General features: G+C 42.2%; 1 protein-coding gene across 1 annotated transcript; it reads left to right on the top strand.

Moving 5' to 3' along the window:
- Positions 1–16,542: 16,542 nt before the first annotated feature.
- nkx2.1 (NK2 homeobox 1) lies at positions 16,543–19,401 on the top strand. Its single transcript, XM_071365356.1, has 2 exons — positions 16,543–17,260; positions 18,078–19,401. The coding sequence occupies exons 1-2, from the start codon at positions 16,894–16,896 to the stop codon at positions 18,743–18,745; spliced, it is 1,035 nt and encodes a 344-aa protein (XP_071221457.1). The 5' UTR covers positions 16,543–16,893; the 3' UTR covers positions 18,746–19,401.
- Positions 19,402–23,346: the final 3,945 nt, after the last annotated feature.

The raw sequence follows: 23,346 nt of genomic DNA, 5'->3' as shown, positions 1-23,346 counted from the left end.
TACAAACCGTTATTTCAGTTTTATCTGTAAGTAACGAGAAAATAATGGACGATGAAACCGAAGTAGTCTTAGTCCTGGGCTCCATGGCGATGGACCTATTAAAATTAGAAAATAATATTGTCATTAATAGTAAAAACTATTTATAGTGTATGCCATTTCAGTGTGTTGCGCTCTCCTTTCATCATTGGTTATTGGGAGATTAGCTTGTAGACAGATACATATATTAGTAGCGTCCCTTTAAATGGTCGATTTATGCGAGTTGGATCCACACTTTTATTTCTCTATAAAAATATTATTTTAGGAGGGGAAATGCTTTTACGATTGGACCCATACACTGAAATATCACATTTCAGTTTATTCTATAATCCATATTGTAAGCAGTCAAAGGTCCCTGCCTCTGTGTGGGGTAAAACACTTCACTTCATTCTCCTTCCTCCCTGTCTTATTCCATTGATGGAAGTGAAATATGTCGTAGGGGCTGACTGGAATAGAAGATGCGTTATTCTGTGGCAACATTGGTTCTTTTTCACGCTTTCACGACTCCTATGATGTTGTTTGCTCGTCCTCCGACCCAGTAGCGCATCGTCCCTGTCACCTGGTCTATTGTCCCCGGGGCTCGGGCCACCTTGTATCACATATGGAGGGGACTGACCGAACCCCTCCGCGCGCAGCATCTCCCCTTAAAACACTCTTTTTGTGTGGTTGTCTCCCTCTGAATGGACCATTGTCTGTCCACCAAAAGGGACCTAGACAAAATCCTTAGTGTTTCAATTCTCGTGATGTTTAATCAGTGCCTGCTACAAATTTATGAGGTTTAACCCCACAATGGCGTTTAAAGAACATGATGGGTTTTAAGGCTGACAAAGACTGGCTTTTAGGATGAGGTTGCCATTGGTTTTTAGAGTTAGGTAGACCGACCTCTCTGAATAGGATGCTTGGTTCGATATTCTCCATGGATCCCACCTTGTCTTCTTCCCCTCTTGACTAGACTTTCAATTTCTGAATGCAAGTTAGTTCCAAATATAAGAACGTTGACATTGGCAAATAAATGTAGCAATCGTGATATGTAACCTAACCCTTGAGTTTCTACTTTGAATCGGGGGGTTATTTCATACACCAGGAAAGCACTGGACGTTCGTTTGAAATTATACAAACCCATCATTGAATTGTTGGCAGAATTTCCTGATTCGTTCGATGTTACAAAAAAGCATTTTTCGATCATTAGGGTTTTTCTACAATTTCAAATGTTTTCTATCAACGTTTTTCAGAATGGGTTACAAACTAGATGTTTGTCATGTTTCTCTATGGAGAAACAAATCTGCAACCCCGGGTGCAAAATATTATAAGCCTAATTATCTGCCCGTTTGCTGCACACCAGCACCGAAGCTTCTTATTCTGCAGATTCTCGGTTTTATTTGGGAACTCCAGTGTCTTTCATCAGATAGTGATGTAACACTGGCGGGCAACTCTCACCCACAGAGACAATCAGAGTAAAAAGTCAGGGATGCCAGCTAAAGTGGTAGGAAGGTAAGTGCAGCTAACCGAGGTCTTGATGATGGGTTTTGTGATTCAGGCGTTTTAGTGCGGATGTAAAATGTACCCTCCTTGTCTTCAGGTTCACCGCTGTTTAAAAACGATATAATTATATCTCTATCCAGAAGACATGAGTCGATGTGCCTTGCTCTCCTGTTGCGTTGCAAATAAAAGCACATCAGTATACATGTTGTTAGATAAAAAAACTTTTTAAAAATAGCTGTTTCTCGCTAGCATGGCTCCAATGGGTCTTCTCGTTATTAGATGTTGATCTTTAGGAATTGTCCACTGCCAGTTATCATTGTGCCAATGTACGAACCTTAACAATGTCGTCAAATGGATCTGAAAATGTAAGATCTCTCGCTATAAGGAGTTAAAGTCAACAGGCCACTCGGGTGGGAGGTGTTGGGTCAGTTGAGTTTCATTTGGGGTTTCTTTTCCAATTCATTTCAATTTTTTGTTTTTCTTGTAATGGTGAAAACTATTATCATACCATTTATTGTTGCTTGGTAGGTCTGTGCATTACTATAAATGTACCTTATGTTATTGATTCAAGTCTGTATTATTGAATATCATGTGATATGGACCTGCGCCTACAAAGCATTTACCATTTGTCTAATTAAGCAATAAGGCCGGAAGAGGTGTGGTATATGGCCAATATACCACGGCTAAGGGCTGTTCTTAAGCAAGACGCAACACGGAATGCCTGGACACAGCCCTTAGCCGTGGTATATTGGCCATATATCACATACCCCCGAGGTGCTTTATTGCTATTATAAACTGGTTACCAACGTAATTAGAGCAGTAAAAAGAAATGTTGTGTCATACCCGTGGTATACGGTCTGATATACCACTGCTGTCAGCCAATCAGCATTCAGGGCTCGACCCACCCAGTTCATAATGCTTTTTTATTCTGCCCATTGATTGAACACAAAATAATAATACAAATTTGTGTTTTAGTGCTGGTCATGCAAGGTCCGAATTACAAATGCCAGGAATAGACTTGACATGGTAAAAACTATAGACTATCTATTACAGTACATGAGATAAAAATGTAATTATCAAAAATGTATATTACAGGAATGTAAGATTTACATTCGAATAGGTATTAGGATTGCCATATTATATGACTCCTCGTGGAATTCAATTCAGAAACTGCCAAAGGCTCTTGGTCTGGGCCTTGCTCTATCATGTCTTCTATCACATCAAGGACCCCATCTTCAGGTCAAGGGGTGAACTGACTCAGAATTATGCCCACTGAAATGCATGCAATCATTCGAGTCATCCGTAATCACGTTTCCATCTACAGTTTTTATGCGAGTAAAGTCATACCGAATAAAATGACAGCTGTGATGAAAACAAGAAGTTTCGGTAGAATTTTATAAATGCCGACATAATTTGTTTGTTTGACCTGGTGAGATATTTGTGTCGGTAAAATGTAATTATGCGAGAATGCAAATATAAAAAACATCATATGGAAGTAAACCTGGAGTCACCCGATGATATGATGTGTGGTCCTCCCCCTATGACTTGGGAAACCATGCCATTTATTTGGCTACAGATTAAATCATTTGGTGGTTAAACTGCACATTGATCTTGATGCTCCTTTCCAATACATTTCAAGGGTCTGATTCTGGTGACATAATGATCGATGCTTGGCTGCCGTTAAACATATACAAATATTCTCGCTGTTATATATAACAATCTCATTATGTAGACTAGCCTACCTGCACAGCCTTCCCGCGCACTCCAGCCTTTCTGCTTAATGTTGGCTAGGGCGCACATGCCAAGACCAGAGTAGGCACATTTGCTACAGTATTTAACTCAACAGTTTTTGTGTAGAGTTGAAAATGCGGTAGAGTTAAAAATACTATGGAAACATATTGAACTGTAGATTTTTATTTGTTACATGAAAACTTAAGCGAAAAAAGTTAATGTTGTGTGCGTCATCGTGCACTGATTTTTATCCGCAACTAGTTAGTTTGAGGGAAAGACCGCACTGGTGGGAAAATGCGCATATTTTCTTTATTCGAAGTTTAGAATATTCGAATGAAAATGTGTCACCAATTGGATGGAAACCTAGTTAGCGCCACAGTCACTTATCGTTCTGAAGGTATGGGCCTACAGCTGGAGAGGCTTGTTGATGTGGGTTATTCATACCCCCACTAGATGGCAGGATAACACATGCTATTGATTTCTCAATCCACCTGATGTTCTCCCTAAACACATGGAGGCCTATGTAGAGTCACAATTTATTTAAAGGCCCATTGCAACTCACAAACGTGATTTTTCTGTGTTTTATATATATTTCCACACCATGAGGTTGGAATAATACTGTGAAATTGTGATGATGAGGATGCCATTTTAGTGTAAGAGCTGTTGGTTTTTGCTCCACATCCTGTGTCTGAAATGTCTGCCTGTTTTGGTGGGAAAGAGTTCTAGCCTGCCTGGTGACATCAACAGGTGGTAAATTAGTTAATAGACCAAGAAGAAAGAGTTCCAAATCTCTCTGCCAATAACAGCTAGTTTTCAGTTTTCCCCTCCCCACTCAGACCACTCACAGTCTTAACAATATTCTTGCTTGAGAAATTACTCTTTGCTAAGAAGCTTTTTTCTTCTTCTTTTTGACCAGTTTAATTGAAAACAATTACAGTAGAGTACTTAATTGACCCTTCTCTAAGCCCCACTCCAGAATAGCTACACTAGCTACAGTATAACCTTAATTTTACCAGGTTCCCTGTGAAGTAAGTACAGTCCACCACAACATAACCAAGAGTCTCCTGATTAGGAAAGGATAGTCTGTGTTTAATTTCATTGTGTATTAAAAACCCAGTTTGAGATCATTGTGAGGGGATTAGAAGGGGGGAATTGTGCTTCCCGGGAAACTGTTGTTCAAGGTTACAACACTAACCAAGGGGGTCAGAGCTTAGTGAAGGGTAAATTGTTATCCAGAAATTATATTATATTTAGATAAAAACTGATTAAAAAAAAAATAGGGCATAGAGTTAGACTCTAGGGCCAAAATCCTGTTTTAGCATCGGCAGTGCCATTGAGGACTTTCACCATTTTGAACTAGTCATCTGGGTGGGACTTCCTATGGCAGGGCTGCCCAACCCTCTTCCTGGAGAGCTACTATCCTGTAGGTTTTCAGTCTAACCCTAATTTAGCGGTTCTGATTCAGCTAGTTAAAGTCTTGTTGGGCAGCTAATTAGTAGAATCAGGTGTGTTAAATTAGGGTTGAACAGGACAGTAGATTTCCAGGAAGAGGGTTGGGCAGCCCTGTCCTATGGGTTAAGGAAGGATCACATAATACCATTCAGGTCACCGGGAGGGATCAGATAATGAATTATACTCCTGAGAAAACATTTCATAACTGCAAACAACACACTCTAGGTGGCAGGGGAGCAACTTTGGTTTTAGAAGTGGGGTGAACATAACCAACCAAGGGGGTCTTGGAGTCCTCCCTCAGCATTGTTTTGGGCATATAAAGCTAATTTCCTGCATTTCTATTAGGGCTGCACCGCCCCAAAAAATACATCTTTGTCCACCAAGAGTAGTTGAAATTTGTGGTTGAAATTTTGAAACGTGTATTTTTCCATATATAATATATATACACTTGTCTGGGTAGCCATTTGATTAGGTGTTCAGGAGTCTTATGGCTTGGGGGTAGATGCTGCTTAGAAGCCTCTTGGGCCTAGACTTGGTGCTCCGGTACCGCTTGCCGTGCGGTAGCAGAGAGAACAGTCTATGACTAGGGTGCCTGGAGTCTTTCACAATTTTTAGGGCCTTCCTCTGACACCGCCTGGTATAGAGGTCCTGGATTGCAGGAAGCTTGGCCCCAGTGATCGTCGCACTACCCTCTTTTTCCTGTAGTCCACAATCATCTCCTTTGTCTTGATCACGTTGAGGGAGAGGTTGTTGTCCTGGCACCACACGGCCAGGTCTCTGACCTCCTCCCTATAGGCTGTCTCGTCATTGTCGGTGATCAGGCCTACCACTGTTGTGTCATCGGCAAACTTAATGATGGTGTTTGAGTTGTGCCTGGCCATGCAGTCATGAGTGAACAGGGAGTACAGGAGGGGACTGAGCACGCACCCCTGAGGGGCCCCTGTGTTGAGGATCAGCGTGGCGGATGTGTTGTTACCTACCCTTACCACCTGGGGACGCCCGTCAGGAAGTCCAGGATCCAGTTGCAGAGGGAGGTGTTTAGTCCCAGTGATGAGTTTAGTGATGAGCTTTGAGGGAACTATGGTGTTGAACGCTGAGCTGTAGTCAATGAATAGCATTCTCACATAGGTGTTCCTTTTGTCCAGGTGGGAAAGGGCAGTGTGGAGTGCAATAGAGATTGTATCATCTGTGGATCTGTTGGGGCAGTATGCAAATTGGAGTGGGTTTCTGGGATAATGGTGTTGATGTGAGCTATGACCAGCCTTTCAAAGCACTTCATGGCTACGGTCGGTAGTCATTTAGGCAGGTTACCTTAGTGTTCTTGTGCACAGGCACTATGGTGGTCTGCTTAAAACATGTTGGCATTACAGACTCGGACAGGGAGAGGTGGAAAATGTCAGTGAAGACACTTGCCAGTTGGTCAGCGCATGCTCGCAGTACACGTCCTGGTAATCCGTCTGTTGACCTGTTGAAAGGTCTTACTCACATTGGCTGCGGAGAGAGTGATCACACAGTCTTCCGGAACAGCTGGTGACCTCATGCATGTTTCAGTGTTAATTGCCTCTAAGCGAGCATAGAAGTAGTTTAGCTCGTCTGGTAGGCTCGTGTCACTGGGCAGCTCTCGGCTGTGCTTCCCTTTGTAGTCTGTAATGGTTTGCAAGCTCTGCCACATCCGACGAGCATCAGAGCTGGTGTAGTACGATTCGATCTTAGTCCTATATTGATGCTTTGTCTGTTTCATGGTTCGTCGGAGGGCATAGCGGGATTTCTTATAAGCTTCCGGGTTAGAGTCCCACTCATTGAAAGCGGCAGCTCTAGCCTTTAGCTCAGTGCGGATGTTGCCTGTAATCCATGGCTTCTGGTTGGGGTATGTACGTACGGTCACTGTGGGGATGACGTCATCGATGCACTTATTGATGAAGCCGATGATTGATGTGGTGTACTCCTCAATGCCATCGAAGGAATCCCGGAACATATTACAGTCTGTGCTAGTAAAAAAGTCCTGTAGCTTAGCATCTGCTTCATCTAACCACTTTTTTATTGATCTAGTCACTGATGCTTCCTACTTTAATTTTTGCTTATAGGCAGGAATCAGGAGGATAGAATTATGGTCAGATTTGCCAAATGGAGGGCGAGGGAGAGCTTTGTATGCGTCTCTGTGTGTGGAGTAAATGTGATCCAGAGTTTTTTTTCCTCTGGTTGCACATTTAACATGCTGATAGAAATTTGGTAAAACGGATTTAAGTTTCCCTGCATTAAAGTCCCTGGCTACTAGGAGCGTTGCCTCTGAGTGAGCGTTTTCATGTTTGCTTATGGCGGAATACATCTCATTCAATGCTGTCTTAGTACCAGCCTCTGACTGTGCTGATATGTAAACAGCTACAGAAAATACAGATGAAAACTCTCTAGGTAGATAGTGAGGCCTACAGCTTATCATGAGATACTGTACCTCAGGCGAGCAATAGCTTGAGACTTCCTTAGATATCGTGCACCAGCTGTTATTTACAAAAATATATAGTCTGCCGCCCCTTGTCTTACCAGACCCTGCTGTTCTATCCTAGCTGTATGTTGTCGTTCAGCCACGACTCTGTGAAGCATAAGATATTACAGTTTTTAATGTACCGTTGGTAGTTTAATCTTCCGCATAGGCCATCTATTTTATTGTCCAAAGATTGCACGTTTGCTAGCAGAATGGAAGGAAGTGGGGGTTTATTCAATCGTCTACGAATTCTCAGAAGGCAGCCCGCCCTCCGGACCCTTTTTCTCCGCCTCCTCTTCACGCAAATCACGGGGATCTGGGCCTGTTCCTGAGAAAGCAATATATCGTTCGCATCGGGCTCGTCAGACTCATTAAAAGGAAAAAAAGGATTCTGCCAGTCCGTGGTGAGTACTCGCAGTCCTGATGTCCAGGAGTTCTTTTCAGTCATAAGAGATGGTAGCGGCAACATTATGTACAAAATACGTAAAAAAACAAGTTACAAACAACGCAATTGAACAAACAAAAAAACACATTCCACCGGACATTAGACCGGTGGAAATGTGTCCTTTGGTCTGGAGTCCAAATTTGAGATTTTTGGTTCCAGCACGCAGTGTCTTTGTGAGATGTGGTGTGTGTGAAAGGATGATCTCCACATGTGTATTTCCCACCATAAAGTATGGAGGAGGAGGTGTGATGATGTGGGGGTGCTTTGCTGGTGACACTGTCTGTGATGTATTTAGAATTCAAGGCACACTTAACCAGCATGGCTACCACAGCATTCTGCAGCGATATGCCATCCCATCTGGTTTGGGCTTTGTTTAATCAACAGTGAAATGACCCAACACACCTCCAGGCTGTGTAAGGGCTATTTTACCAAGAATAAGTGTGATGGAGTGCTGCATCAGATGACCGGGCCTCCACAATCCCCTGACCTCAACCAAATTGAGATGGCTTGGGATGAGTTGGACTGCAGAGTGAAGGAAAAGCTGCCAAAAAGTGCTCAGCATATGTGGGAACTCCTTCAAGACTGTTGGAAAAGCATTCCAGGTGAAGCTGTTTGAGACAATGCCAAGAGTGTGCAAAGCTGTCATCCAGGCAAAGGGTGGCTATTTGAAGAATCTCAAATGTATAATATATTTTGATTTGTTTAACACTTTTTGGGTTACTACATGATTCCATATGTGTTATTTCATAGTTTTGATGTCTTCACTATCATTCTACAATGGAATCTTTGTATCTCAAAATCATTTTTTTAACCTTTATTTAACTAGGCAAGTCAGTTAAGAACAAATTCTTATTTTCAATGACGGCCTAGGAACAGTGGGTTAACTGCCTTGTTCAGGGGCAGAACGACAGATTTTTACCTTGTCAGCTCGGGGATTTGATCTTGCAACTTTTTGGTTACTGGTCCAACACTAGGCTACCTGCCGCCTCAAAATCATTGTCTGTGGTTAATCTACATTCTATCTAAATGAAAATGATATCCATCTAAAAGTAACTTTTATTACCATTGCCAACTATGTAATAACAACCTACATAAAGCCAACACATAAAAACATTGCAGCCTGCAGGTAGAAAATATCCAGCAGGATTCTAAGTACATCGTGCAGACAGGAATAAATATCTCCACCCGGGAAGCAGAAGGGTGGAGGGGTGTGTTTCATGATTAACAACTCATGGTGTAATTCTAGGAACATACTTGAACTCAAGTCCTTTTGTTCACCCGACCTAGAATACCTCACAATTAAATGCCAACCATATTATCTCCCAAGAAAATTCTCCTCCGTCATCGTCACGGCCGTTTACATCCCCCCTCAAGCCGAAACATCGACCGCCCTCAAAGAACCACATATCCTGAGGCTGCATTTATTGTAGCTGGGGATTTTAACAAAACAAATTTGAGGACTAGGCTGCCGAAGTTCTATCAACATAAAGACTGTACTACTCACACTGCTACGACTCTCGAACCATTGCTATTCAAACTTCCGGAATGCTTACAAGGCCCTCCCCTGCCCTACTTTCGGCAAATCTGACCATGACTCCATCTTGCTCCTCCCGTCCTATAGGCCGAAACTCAATCAGGAAGTGTCCGTGCTTTGTACTATTCAATGCTGGTCTGACCAATTGGAATCCATGCTTCAGGATTGTTTTGATTACTTGGACTGGGATATGTTTCGGGTAGCTTGCGAAAATAATCTAGACGCATACGCGGATACGGTGACTGATTTTATAAGGAAGTGTATAGGAGATGTAGTACCCACTGTGACTATTAAAATCTACCCTAACCAGAAACCGTGGATAGACGGTAGCATTCGCGCGAAACTGAAAGCGCGAACCACCGAATTGAACCATGGCAAGGTGACTGGTAATATGGCAGAATATAAACAGTGTAGTGGCAAATCAACGGCTCAGACACAACAAGACTTATGTGGCAGGGACTACAGACAATCACAGACTACAAAAGGAAAACCAGCCACGTCGCCGAGACCGACGTTTTGCTTCTGGACAGGTTAAACACTTTCTTTGCATGCTTTGAGGATAACACAGTGCCACCGACGCGACCCCTCGCATGGCTGCCGGCCCAGACGGCATCCAGGCCGCTTCCTCAGAGCATGCCCACACTAGCTGGCTGATGAGTTTACGGGTATATTTAATCTCTCCCTATCCCAGTCTGCTGTCCCCACATGCTTCAAGATGGCCACCATTGTTTCTATACCCAAGAAGGCAAAGGTAACTGAACTTAATGACTAGCGCCCCGTAGCACTCACCTCTGTCATCATAAAGTAGTTTGAGAGACTAGTCAAGGATCATATCACCTCAACCTTACCTGCCACCCTAGACCCACTTCAATTTGCTTACCGTCCCAATAGATCCACAGACCATGTAATCGCCATCACTCTGCACTCCCCTATCCCATCTTGAACAAGGAATACATATGTAAGAATGCTGTTTATTGACTATAGCTCAGCATTCAACAACATAGTACCCTTCAAGCTCATCATTAAGTTCTCCCTGCCTCGAGGCCCTGGGTCTGAACCCAGCCCTGTGCAACTGGGTCCTGGACTTCCTGACGGGCCGCCCCCAGGTGGTGAAGGTAGGAAACATCCCCTCCACTCCGCTGATCCTCAACACTGGGGCCCCACAAGGGTGCATGCTCAGCCCCCTCCTGTACTCCCTGTTCACCCATGACTGCATGGCCAAGCACACCTCCAACTCAATCATCAAGTTTGCAGACGACACAACAGTAGTAGGCTTGATTAACAATGATGACGAGACAGCCTACAGGGAGGAGGTGAGGGCTCTGGGAGTGTGGTGCCTGGAAAACAACCTCTCACTCAACATCAACAAAACTAAGGAGATGATCGTGGACTTCAGGAAACAGCAGAGGGTGCACCCCCCTATCTACATTTACGGGACCGCAGTGGAGAAGGTGGAAAGCTTCAAGTTCCTTGGCATACACATCACTGACAAACTGAAATGGACCACCCACACAGACAGTGTGGTGAAGAAAGCACAACAGAACCTCTTCAACCTCAGGAGGCCAAAGAAATTTGGCTTGTCACCTAAAACCCTCAAAAACGTTTACAGATGCACAATTGAAGCATCCTGTTGGGCTGTATCACCGCCTGGTATGGCAACTGCACTGCCCGCAACCGCAAGGCTCTCCAGAGGGTGGTGCGGTCTGCCCAACGCATTACTGGGGGCAAACTACCCGCCCTCCAGGACACCTACAGCACCCGATGTCACAGGAAGGACAAAAAGATCATCAAGGACATCAATCACCCGAGCCACTGCCTGTTCACCCCACTATCATCCAGAAGGCGCGGTCGCCACAGGTGCATCAAAGCTGGGTCCGAGAGACTGATAAATAGCTTCTTTCTCAAGGCCATCAAACTGTTAAACAGCCATCACTAGCACATTAGAGGCTGCTGCCTATAGGCATGGACTAGAAATCACTGGCCACTTTAAGGAAGGGAACACTAGTTACTTTAATAAGGTTTACATATCTGCCATTACTCATCTCATATGTATATACTGTATTCTATACTATTCTACCGTATCTTAGTCCGTTCCGCTCTGACATCACTCGTCCATATGTATATAGTCTTAATTCATTCCTACTTAGATTTTTGTGTATTGGGTATATGTTGTGTAATATGTTAGATATTACTTGCTAGATATTACAGTGCTGTCGGAGCTAGAAGCACAAGCATTTTGCTACACCCGCAATAACACCTGCTAATCACGTGTATGTGAGCAATAAAATTCGATTTGATTTGACTTGAAATATCCTGATAAAAATAAATATCCTATAAATCCCATTGGCTATGCATGGCCTCTGCAACGATCTTGAAACATTGTATCAACTATCAACTGGGTCGCCCCCGGAACTTGCTTTATCAAACTTGAACATTGTATAACATTTTCAGGGCCCTCAGTTTCCCACACCAGTGAGCTTGGGACAGACACAGCTGTAGGCTATTCGTGCAAGGGATGAGAAGTAATATGGGTATTTTATGTTTCCACTGGATCAGAGCAATACATTTTTCCCTTTCATGCCAAGTTGTTATTGAAAGGGAGAGAGCTGGAAATATTGTTCAAATACTTTGAGGAACTATTGCTATTTTCAATTTATTCTAAAAACAGACTGTGTTTACTTTCTGTTTGAGGTAAAGAAAAATGACTTTGAGAAGCTCCATAGCTCATTAGCGGTGGTGAGTTAAGACAATCAGAAATACTATCAGACATCCCCAAATGGGCACATTTACAGGCCTACAATTGCGCGCAGGCCTTGCTTCTAGCCCCTAGGCAACTTTGCAGTATTTTTTTATTTTTTATGTGTCATTTCTTACATTATAAGACCATAAATGTTTTTGTGTTATTACATACAGCCAGGAATAACTTCTTTTTTTAACAAGCATTTCGCTACACCAGCAATAACATCTGCTAAACACGTGTATGTGACCAATAAAATCAGATTTTTGTTCAATCTTTTTTTTGCCCTACTTTTATATGTGTAGTCAGGTGTGCATCCTTACTCAAAATTGACAGGAGCATTGCAAACAAAAGACGAGTAATAAATTGACAAAATGGATTGAAATGAACAAAAACTTGTTTCTCACAAGTGTAGCATAGGTTGTGCGCTCTGCAAACAACTTGTCCTCCCCCGACAATGACAACGGTAAGACTGTAATACTAATATATTGACTGCATTAACAGAACAGAACATTACTATAACCACACAAACATTGTAGATGAGAAATTATGGGAATTAACGGTAAATGTAGACTACTACTGGTGGTGTATGTAATGTGGAATTGATGTGCATGGTCCAAAAGCACACCGATGACCCTTATTGTATCACAGTGCAATGATAAAACTGTGGGGGGGGGGGTCATATCCCCTCTATGGTCATTTTTAGTATGTGGGGGGGGGGGGGGGGGTCATATCCCCTCTATGGTCATTTTTGTTGCACTTTACACATTTATTTTGGGATCCACCCCTGTAAACGTAGTTTGCCTAATGACGCACGAGTGGAGAAGGACCGTCTCATTTCAAGCGAGCGCATTTCCATCCATGTTCGCTCTCCTCGCCAACTCTCCTCTATTAACTTGGACCCTTTTCATAAGGACGTGAGAGAGGACGCAGGAGAGAGGACGCAGGATGTGAGCAAATCTAATTGATAAAAGGCCATTGAGATTCTCTATTCCATTCGCCTACTAACGAATTGACATCTCCTCGACCTCGTTTCAGGGCCACGGAGGAGAGTGGGTGGAGTACGGAATTGTGCCCAAGTGAGAAAAGGTCTAAGTCCTTTCTTGATATTATTTTTCAGTAGTAGTATGACGCCGCATGAACGATCAGTGCACAAACAACAATATGAACCAGGAACAAAGATTCGGTGCCCCCTCCACGCGCCACTTCAAAGTCTCCTCATTATTCCAGAGAAATTAGCGCGAGCATTTTGACTAATGAATGTTAATTGACCATAATAGCCGTGTTCCAGAACAGAAAAGAGGTCCTGATTTAGATAATTGAGAAATCCTTTTGAAATTCAGCAATTAAGGAAGGCATATATCCCAGAGGAAACGTGTTATGATGCTAATTGTCCGTAATTGCATGTAGGCCTCCTATGTGGAACAGCTGAATTATCACTGTAAGGTGCGCTCACCTGTCGTCGAGAAATTATTTATTGAGAGCATCTAGGGATATGAGATTATATTGTTCCTTTTAAAATGCACTTCTCCTTGACCTCAATTCAGTAATAATGGTGAAGAACTGAGCTATGGCAATGTATGCAAATGTTTGCATGTTGTGATTTATAGTGCCATTGAGAAGAGGTTGATATTGGGATGAATAATAATGTAGATTGGTTATGGAACCCATTTTCGTGGAAACGGTTTTGTGTTGCTGTGGTTCACTTTGGGTAGAATCCTGATCCTTTTTTACGGATAAATATCAATGAGCGATTTACGCGTAAAAGCGGTATTACGCACGATTATGCTCAGAGCTTGGAGTCAGCAAACAAAGAGGGATAAGCAAAATATTCACCCTTGTTTCCTCTATCGGGCACATGTGTTGTTGTGATATAATATTATTGCAATTTGACAGTATGTGTGATGGTTTAATGCAACCAGAAGTGACACCATGCGTCTTATCACTCTGGTTTGTTTGAAATAGATGAGACCACGGCAGGTTTGTCAAACTTGTGATTAACGAGACTAAACTGTCTAAAGTTGGCACGATGAAAACCGCCGACACTAGACATCTATGCAATATGTATTTCACATCATAGCCACCAGAAGGCGCTGTCTTGCTGTCTTTCTTCGATCCAATGTATGTCCAGGACCTCGACATCCAAACGAGAAAGGCTTATCAACACGGGGACTGTTTGTTCTGCTTTCCTAAATTCCTCGATTTGTTTTATTCGACATTACGTCAATGCATGTTTTCTTCTCGTTTATAAACCTATATAGTTATCTCCAGCGTGCACTGCAGTAAGGATAAAACATTGAAAGTAGGACTGCACATTACCAAACTATTTCCATCTGTAATTTCCTGAATATCTTGGAAATTACTTTTTTTTTTATCAGGTAAATAGCAAAATCAGATTTCTTCCTTTGCACTCCGAAATGTATAAATCCATCCAACATATCTTAGGCCATTATACTATATCCTATTCCAATTCATTTCCACAACAGCATGCAGGCTTAAGCTGAGGCGATACGAGGATATGCCCTCTGACTGTCATACCAATGTATTTTGAAAAGCCTATTGGAGATGATGCTATCAACGAAAACCCTGTTACAGTAATAATGACGTTATTATTAGTAGCCCAGTAATAGTGATAACCGTATGTGTAGTATTATTATTGTTGTTGTTGATTGCTGTTTCTATTACCAGGACTATTGTTGTTCACATAGTTTAATTTCACAACAATCATAATAATGAACACTTATAATAGTTATTATTATGAAATATGATTAATATTGGGTGAGTTGGGTGAGTTGTGTATTTTGTGGGGTGTCAAAGTATAAAAGTGGATCTACTACCTTTCTGTATACGTTTAGATGCTATACTTTTGTTTTTGTTTTTCCTTACATAAATAATAAAAACAAAGCATGTATAAAGACAATGTTTATGACAACGCAAATGAGAGATAAGAAATTCATGCAAGGGGCATAATTTGGTCATCGTAGCCAAATTAAAAAGGCATCTTAATAACGTAATAAAACAACAACCAAAATCAGATGCTTTAGGCTACTTACAATAACAACGGAAATAGTTTTTTTTTAATGTGTAAAATAACAAAACAATAATCTACAGTTAATTCATGCAGACAGATTGATTAAACATGTTGTTATTATTATTATTATTGTTGTTGTTATTGTATTCCACCCACATCAATGTACACCGTCCTCAATAATGGAAAGTTATAGGCTACAATGAGCCTGCTTCAATTTATTTTGATATAACATTTTTGTCATGCTCCTTGAATAAAGTGAACAAAACGCTGTCCTTTGGTTATAGCGCGTGTAACTCGAACTACACCAAATATTCCTTCCTTTGACATGAAAATCGTTTAGGAAAAATCGAATTCTATGGTCATGCCAGGACTGCGGCCTTTCCCTGTAGTATCATGTTTCGTTGGAAAGGTGAAGGGGAAACTAAGCACATTTGACTTTTACGTATCCATGAGCAGTGAAACCTGATTGAGTTAGACCATTATGGCTCCTTGAGCATCGGGGCGAGAGGCGGCTCACTGAGGAGTGCTACCTGGCGTGTGACGTGGTTCTCCCTGCCTGCCTACTGCTGCAGAAGGAGAGTACAGGTACTTGAGCGCCGTTAACTTTACAAGAGAGCCTCTCCTGAAACGCATTTTCTTTTGACTGGCTGCATGGCTTTCTGATCCGAGACGACGAGACGAGCGGGAGCATCCGGATTTGGGGCGACACGCTGCTCTCTCTCCTCGCGCCCAACTAATGATAACAAATAGAGAAGGGGTTAATCATTCACGCGCTGCCACTTAACACGCGGATGTGTATTTGTTTACTTATCCGTCAATTTTCCTCCCTTGTAGCAGAGAGCAAGTGCACTTTTGCGTGTTTGAGTAAGATGCGAGCATACTGCAAACACGTCTGCAATCAACCAGAAGCCTCTCACGCCCATTAAAAGTCACTAGTTCAACTCAAGCTTTTCTCAGAGTACAGAGCCTGTGTCCTAAATGGCGCCCTTATATTCCCTATCGTGCACTATTGACCATCAGCAGTGAAACGTGGTTAAAATAAGTCCACTAAATAGGGAATAGTGTGCCATTTGGGAAGTGATCGGGGTGGGTTCCCCAGCTATGAGACTCTCAAGTCCGTCTAGGCCCCTTTTCATCAAGAGGTCCTCGTAGACATCACTACAGTTAATAAAGTGCATTGTGGTGCTTGTGCCCACTGCTATCATTATACTGCTGCATGTTTGTCAACCACAACACAACAAACAAACCTACCTAGCGGAGTCAATCACCACCTTCCGGAGACACCTGAAACCCCACCTCTTTAAGGAATACCTAGGATAGGATAAAGTAATCCTTCTAACCCCCCCCCCTTAAAAGAGTTAGATGCACTATTGTAAAGTGGTTGTTCCACTGGATATCATAAGGTGAATGCACCAATTTGTAAGTCGCTCTGGATAAGAGCGTCTGCTAAATGACTTAAATGTAAATGTAAATGTACCTACTGCTACTAAAAGTAGCCTATCTACTATCAATAGCCTATAATACACAGGTAGCCAATGTGCGTGCATTGGCTTTGGTTTATGGATTTGTGGGAGGGAAGCTGCAGAGCGCATGCTGTAGCTTGGCCAACATGTAAGTCAAATTATGCCTTTGGGTGCAAGGAGGTTGAAAGGAGAGGAGGATAGAGCTGCTTTGTATTGTTGCCCTAGTTGGTGATGCCCCGCCTCTGATGCTACACTTAAACCTGGCACCCTGCTAAAACAAACGAAAGCCAGCAGCACCAAGCTCAGCCCAGCTCAGCTCCCACTCAATGCAATTAAGGCGGACTTCAGTCGACTCTCCTACCTACGTGTTCATCTAGCAAGGATCGACGTTGAGTCAACAGGAACCAAAGAGAGAGAGAGAGAGGGGCTTTGGTCCCCCAAAAAAACAGAAGGAGAGATTGCCTAGCCTTCTAATTTCTCCCCTCTCCACCAGCCCCAGAACAATGTCGATGAGCCCTAAGCATACGACTCCTTTTTCTGTTTCCGATATCTTGAGTCCTCTTGAGGAGAGCTACAAGAAAGTAAGTATGGAGAATAACAACTTAGGGGCACCTCTCGCGTCTTACCGGCAACCGCAGGTGTCTCAGGCGGCGATGCAGCAGCACCACATGGGCCATAACGGGACTGTGTCCGCAGCGTACCACATGACGGCGGCAGGGGTGTCCCAGCTGTCACACACCGCGATGGGGGGCTACTGTAACGGCAACCTAGGCAACATGAGCGACCTGCCGCCCTACCAGGACGGTATGAGAGGCAGCGCCACTGCCACCGGCTGGTACGGAGCCAACACAGACCCGCGATTCTCCACGAGTAAGTATACCTTTAGTCTGCATGAAGCCGAACAGCTGAGGGTATAGCTTTTTATTACGCATCATCACGCACGCTAGTCTACACTAGAGCCATATGCTCGGGTCTGCACTGAAATTAGCGATAGAAATGACTGAACCTCTTTGTTATTGTTTCCAGTTTTTGCATCGATACTGACAGGCTATTGTTTCACTAAGAGGGAGTGTTAGGTATATTCATTGTTAATCACCCAATTTCGTGACCCACTCTGTGCCTTTTTGCCAGTCTACCAATATCATGTTTACCATGGATATAGGAACATGTTTCAAATAAAGCTGACATCACCATGAAAATGTCCTTCACTTTTTAGTTGTTGATACATTTGGGCTCCCGCGGTCAAGATTGATGCTTCTAATAGTCTATTTGATTTAAGATTATTGTCACTCTGTATAGATATAACACAGACACCTGTTGCTGGTTTCTGCTCTATTGTGAGTAGCCTACAGAAGTTTCATGCACCTGTCATGTGGGGGTGTATCGAATGAGTTATTAGCCTATTATTCATCTGATTGCACTAAATATATAAACGATATAATTCCGTTAAAATAGGCTACTAATTATGGTTAGGTCATTTGTCCATTAGGAGACAGACCTGTGAGTGACATGAACATATTACCATCAGTTTTTACCGAAGGGTCATATTCCTACACGTTTTAAATTCAATTCATTCACATTGTGTATTATTTGATGGTTAAAGGTATTGAAGCGTTATAATAATAGCATTATTATTATTATTGTTATCATAATCATCATCATCTCACTGGCCTATTTCTGCTTTCAGTCTCCCGCTTCATGGGCTCTTCCTCGGGCATGAACATGGGCAGTATGGGCAGCCTCGGCTCCCTCGCGGATGTCGGCAAAGGCATGGGCCCGCTGTCAAGCGCCCCGAGAAGGAAGAGACGCGTGCTGTTCTCTCAGGCTCAGGTCTACGAGCTCGAGCGGCGATTCAAACAGCAGAAGTATCTCTCGGCGCCCGAGAGAGAGCACCTGGCGAGCATGATTCACCTCACCCCGACCCAGGTCAAAATCTGGTTCCAGAACCACCGGTATAAGATGAAGAGGCAAGCTAAGGACAAAGTGTCGCAGCAGCAGATGCAACAGGATACTAGTTCCTGTCAGCAGCAGTCCCCTCGGCGGGTGGCCGTGCCGGTGTTGGTGAAGGACGGCAAGCCATGCCAAGGCAGTGCCCACACTCCAACCACTACTATCCAGACACACCACCAGCAAGGGGCCAATGTTATGATCATGTCCAGTAATGGTTCAGGCCTAGGCCAGCACCAGGGCCAGCAGGTGGTTAGCGCAGATCACTCTCCAGACCTAGCACATCATTCGGCCAGCCCGCCGTCTCTCCAGACCCAGGTAGCTAGTCTCTCTCACCTGAACTCATCCAGCGCCGAGTACGGGACAGCCCTGCAGTGTTCTGCTCTCTTATATGGCAGGACATGGTGACAGCAAGACAAACTATGATCACAAACAAACAACACTGTTGTCAAAGCTTTTGCTAGAAAAAAAGTCCCTCAACAGACAAACAAACAAACTCGGTTACTTTGTATACATTTTCAACAACACCGCTTGGTACATTTGGTTGACGCTCTTCTAAAATGTTATTTACTCTTTTGTAAAGCCTTGTTGGACGCGGACAGTAGGAGGGGAAGAAAGAAACTTGAAAGACGAAGTGTTGAGTACATGCGATTTCAAGCCTCGCCTTGAAGGTGGATTTTTATTTATGTAAATTATACTGAGAAGGTATAAAAAGGGTTACGTCAAGAGGTAGGCCTTCTCCTGTGTGTAGGTCATTGGGCTAAGGTCTCAATAGAAAAACTGTGGGTGCTTTTCAACTTTTGTCACAGAAGGCTCTGGTTTATAATAGATTTCATGTAAAACGTAGCTTGTATATTTCTGTAAGAGTTTTGAATTGAACATATAGCCTAGTTTTTAGCAATCTGTTGTACAAAGTTTTTATGCTTTTGATGGTTTGTTGCTGGTTCTTTTAGTTCTATCGGTATTTGTACGTTTTATTTACTTGTAACTTATATAGATATTTTACTTAAATACAGCCAAACAATCCTATTAATAAATTATGGAAATAAAATAATTCAGATCCATTTATTGAAATTGATTTGTATACTGTTTCAGAGAAGAAGATATAGGCCTACGAGAAACCTTGACAATTTGTTTTCAGAAAATGATATAGGCATATTAACAACATCATCTTCAACTTACTATTATTATTATTATTATGAGATTATTTGTAATTTTTAAATGTAACCTTTATTTATCTAGGCAAGTCAGTTAAAAACAAATTATTATTTACAATGACGGCCTACCGGGGAACAGTGGGTTAATTGCCTTGTTCAGGGGCAGAACGACAGATTTTTACCTTGTCAGCTCTGGGATTCGATCCAGCAACCTTTCGGTTACAGGCCCAACGCTCTAAACAATAGGCTACTTGCCACAAAATAGTGTCTATAACCCACCTTAGCTTGTCAATTCAGTACGCCTCATTTTATACCGACATTATTTTGCTGTTTTATTAGAATAGCCTATGTTAACTGCACACAAAATCGGCTTATAAGCAATGCATGACGAATGAAAACCTGTTCCTTGACTAGGTGTAATCCAAATTGCTGTTACAATATGCTTGCTTGGTAGACTAGCCTACATTGCTATTAGCCTAATGCTAACTTTTGCGTGTAAGAGCTCGACCCCAATTCCACGTTTTTTTTCCGTCACGTTTATTATAGCTACAATCAAGACTGTGAGTAATATGGTTAATGGAGCTCTGTGACCGTTCCTACAAACCGCGGCTCTTCACAAATCGTATATTAAGCTAATGGGTAATTGTGTACACAGTATCTCACTTGGATAACGCTGAGTAAACCCAGGCCAGGTCATTGTATGCTATCGGCGGCCCTTTGGTTCTAACTTTCTTGTATTCTCGGCTGCGCGCCTGTGTGTTTCTGGTTTGGGTGAGTCAGTTAGGTGAGGCCCGGAGGCGTTCTTTTTAACAGTGGGGATCAAACACGCGTTGGCTGAAAGGAAGTCTTATCGTTCAAATCCCTGCCCAAACAACTGTATTCTTCTCAAATAACTTCGCAAGACAAATCTCTTCGCTTCTTATCAGAGGTAGGCGTACGTTTATCAATAATCAATCAGTCAACTGGAATTGAAAGGAAAATAGCGTGTCCATGGCCACTCTTTACGTGGTAGGCCTATTGATAAGTCGCTTTTAACCTATAGGCTTTGCACCAAAAACTTTTGATAGCCTACCTATTTTATTGAATTGTTCTAAATCTACAGCACGTAGGTCTTGGTCACTATTTCCCACTGTGCAAAAACTGGTTGAATCAACGTTGCTTCCACATTATTAAAAAAATAAAAATAAAATAAAATGTGATGACTTGAAACAACGTGGAAAACGTGGATTTGCAAAAAGTCACCAACTTAAGGGAATTTCCTATTTTTTCACCCAACTTTGAACCAACATCCAATGACATGGTTCGTTTGTTGTTGATTTCACGTTGAATTCACGTTTGTTGACAACTCAACCAAATGTAAATCAAAACTCGATGTTGAACTGATGTCTGTGCCCAGTAGGTTATTTTATAGTCTCTTTATCAGCATTTTTGGGGGGTTTGTTGCAAACTTCAATGTAAACATGTTGTAGAAGAGTGACCCGAGTCTAAACTATATGAAATGACCAGCCTTGCACAGGGATGGAGACTTAAATCTAGACCTATCGAATAGGATATTATTTTGACTGAGTATGTTCATGCGTTTGGCTCTAGCGCGTCATATCATTTGCATGCCGTGAGGCAGAGATTTTGCGGTTCTTAATTGATTCGAAAAGGTTTTTAACATACTCCAGAATATAAATGGTACATTTCAAATGAATTGTGTGAGACAGACCCATAGGTCCATCGTGTAGAAGGACTAGCTGTGTGTTCTCTTGTAATTTAGCTGGTAATTACCTTGATGTAACATACTTCCTGCAACTAATAGTATGATATGCTATTGGTATAGATTATTAATATTATTAATATTAATATGATTTCTTACTGTGATATTATGGGAATTGCAAGTATTTTGTAGTCTTTATGATAAGGCTATTATATAATTACTTGTTTGATAAGGCTATGTCAAAATAGCCAATACGTGCTCCCCCCTGCAAATGCTAAGCGATTGAACAACGACCCAAAGTGCTTTTGCAAAATACTTTAGTCTTAACCGCACTGGGCCCCTAAATAAATATTTCAGTATGCTATACGACGCCCACGGTTACCATATATTCTCTTTATTTCATGCATTATGACAGGATATTTGCGTTATGATCTTTAGAATATTTATACCTAAACTTGAGACACTTGACAGAAATCATGAGCTCGTCTTTTACCAATTATCAAAAGGCTGATTCAAAGCAGCAGATTGTGCAAACATATGAAGAACAATATAATACTCTCATCAAACACTTCTGTCAAGTGGAGAAAAGTATAGTTGTAAACTCGATTATTGTGTTTTAATGAGCTCTCACAAGAGTTACACTTCAAACAAGCAAACATCCTACGTCATCAGCGTTTCAGACTCATGCCAACCAATGGTAAACACTTCAAATTTAGTGCAATGCTATTTTCAATACTGTGCATTTGACCTAAATGGATTATTAACCTAGTTTCAATATAGCTTATTGATTTTGATAAGACTAATGACACAGGTGGTTGTGCATGCGCTTGCCCGGTCCTGGCTACATTGTAGCGTTGGGCTATGACAAGCCATTGTTGGAAGCACGCCTTTGGTCCCAATGGGGTTTTTGAGCAAGAGCTTTCTTCGACACAAGGTGAATAGCCTAGCGTACCCAGCTTCCCATTACATCGGCTGCACCATAATGGCACAGGCGCAGTGAGGTTGCCCTGGCTGTAAAACAAGTCGCTGGTACATCTATCGGCTCAGTTACAGATGTCTCATCCCACTGGCACATACGTCAATTCAACGTCTATTCCACGTAATTTCATCGAAATTACGTGGAAACAACGTTGATTCAACCAGTGTGTGCCCAGTGGCATTACACGGTTCACTTTATCTCGCTAAATATTGTTTAGAATACGCGTTGGGTTTTTTTAGATTTTAGGACTTCACGAATAGACTAACATTTAATTGAAATATAGGCTACTAATCGAATGTCAGGAACAGTCAACGGAATTAACAGAGCACCAGACGTCTGTCGTAACCCTGCGTCAAAGCGCAGCAGTGCAAGGATTTTAACGAGGCACTGATTGTAATGGCGCTCTAATTTTCACTGATAGTGGATCATTCAACCAATAGGGCTTTTCGTCGATTATTTTCTATATAAACTATATTTCACAAGCCTTTAGCATTCTGGGCATAGAGCCTATTTGCTCTGTGGTAGCCCAATTTGATGTTTGATATGATATACGGCAACCTCTAACCCTCAGCATTGTTCTTCCCTTTTGCCTAAGCATTTACATCCCGTCTGTGTGGCAGTCTATATATGCCTGCCAGGAAAATGTCAACCGTATAAGACGTCTGTCCTATATTCGTTCTATAGCGACATGCGTAAAAGGCGTAAAAGGAGATCTCCGTTGTCTGTAAACTGGTGTAGTTTGCTTGTTTAATCGACCCATCTACCACCCGTATGATATAGGCTAATTAACATTGTATCAATACTTTATTCGTTTTCATTGTGTTGAGTAAACACATTCCAATTCTTTGTCCATTTCAATACACGATTAGGCTATTTGATATACACTGGAGCACATGAGTTGACCCCATTAACGCCGCTCGTGGATTGGAAATGAGTCTGAATATTTCACACATACTTACATGGAATTATGACTATAGCTCTATTATAAGAGAGAAATCCCCAAGTGTCCATAGCTTTCTCAACTTCCAAAGAGATTCAGTCCTCTGTCTGCTAACTCAATATCTATTTTTTATTGGGATCTGGTACTATAGTCCTAAAGTCCAACCATTTCCCTAAAACTTTAATTCAGTGAGAATTCGGGGCATTTTCAAACGACCCCCTTTGCAGCGTC

This window comes from Salvelinus alpinus, chromosome 25 (genome assembly GCF_045679555.1).
Source record: "Salvelinus alpinus chromosome 25, SLU_Salpinus.1, whole genome shotgun sequence".
NCBI lineage: Eukaryota > Metazoa > Chordata > Actinopteri > Salmoniformes > Salmonidae > Salvelinus > Salvelinus alpinus.
Note: the sequence above shows the minus strand (reverse complement) of the source record. Positions and strands in the feature narration are given on the sequence as shown.

Excerpts from the sequence above, each read along its gene's own strand:
- nkx2.1 (XM_071365356.1), top strand. The coding sequence starts at position 16,894 with ATGTCGATGAGCCCTAAGCATACGACTCCTTTTTCTGTTTCCGATATC. Across the intron at positions 17,261-18,077 it reads AGACCCGCGATTCTCCACGA|TCTCCCGCTTCATGGGCTCT; the intron begins GTAAGTATACCT and ends TTCTGCTTTCAG.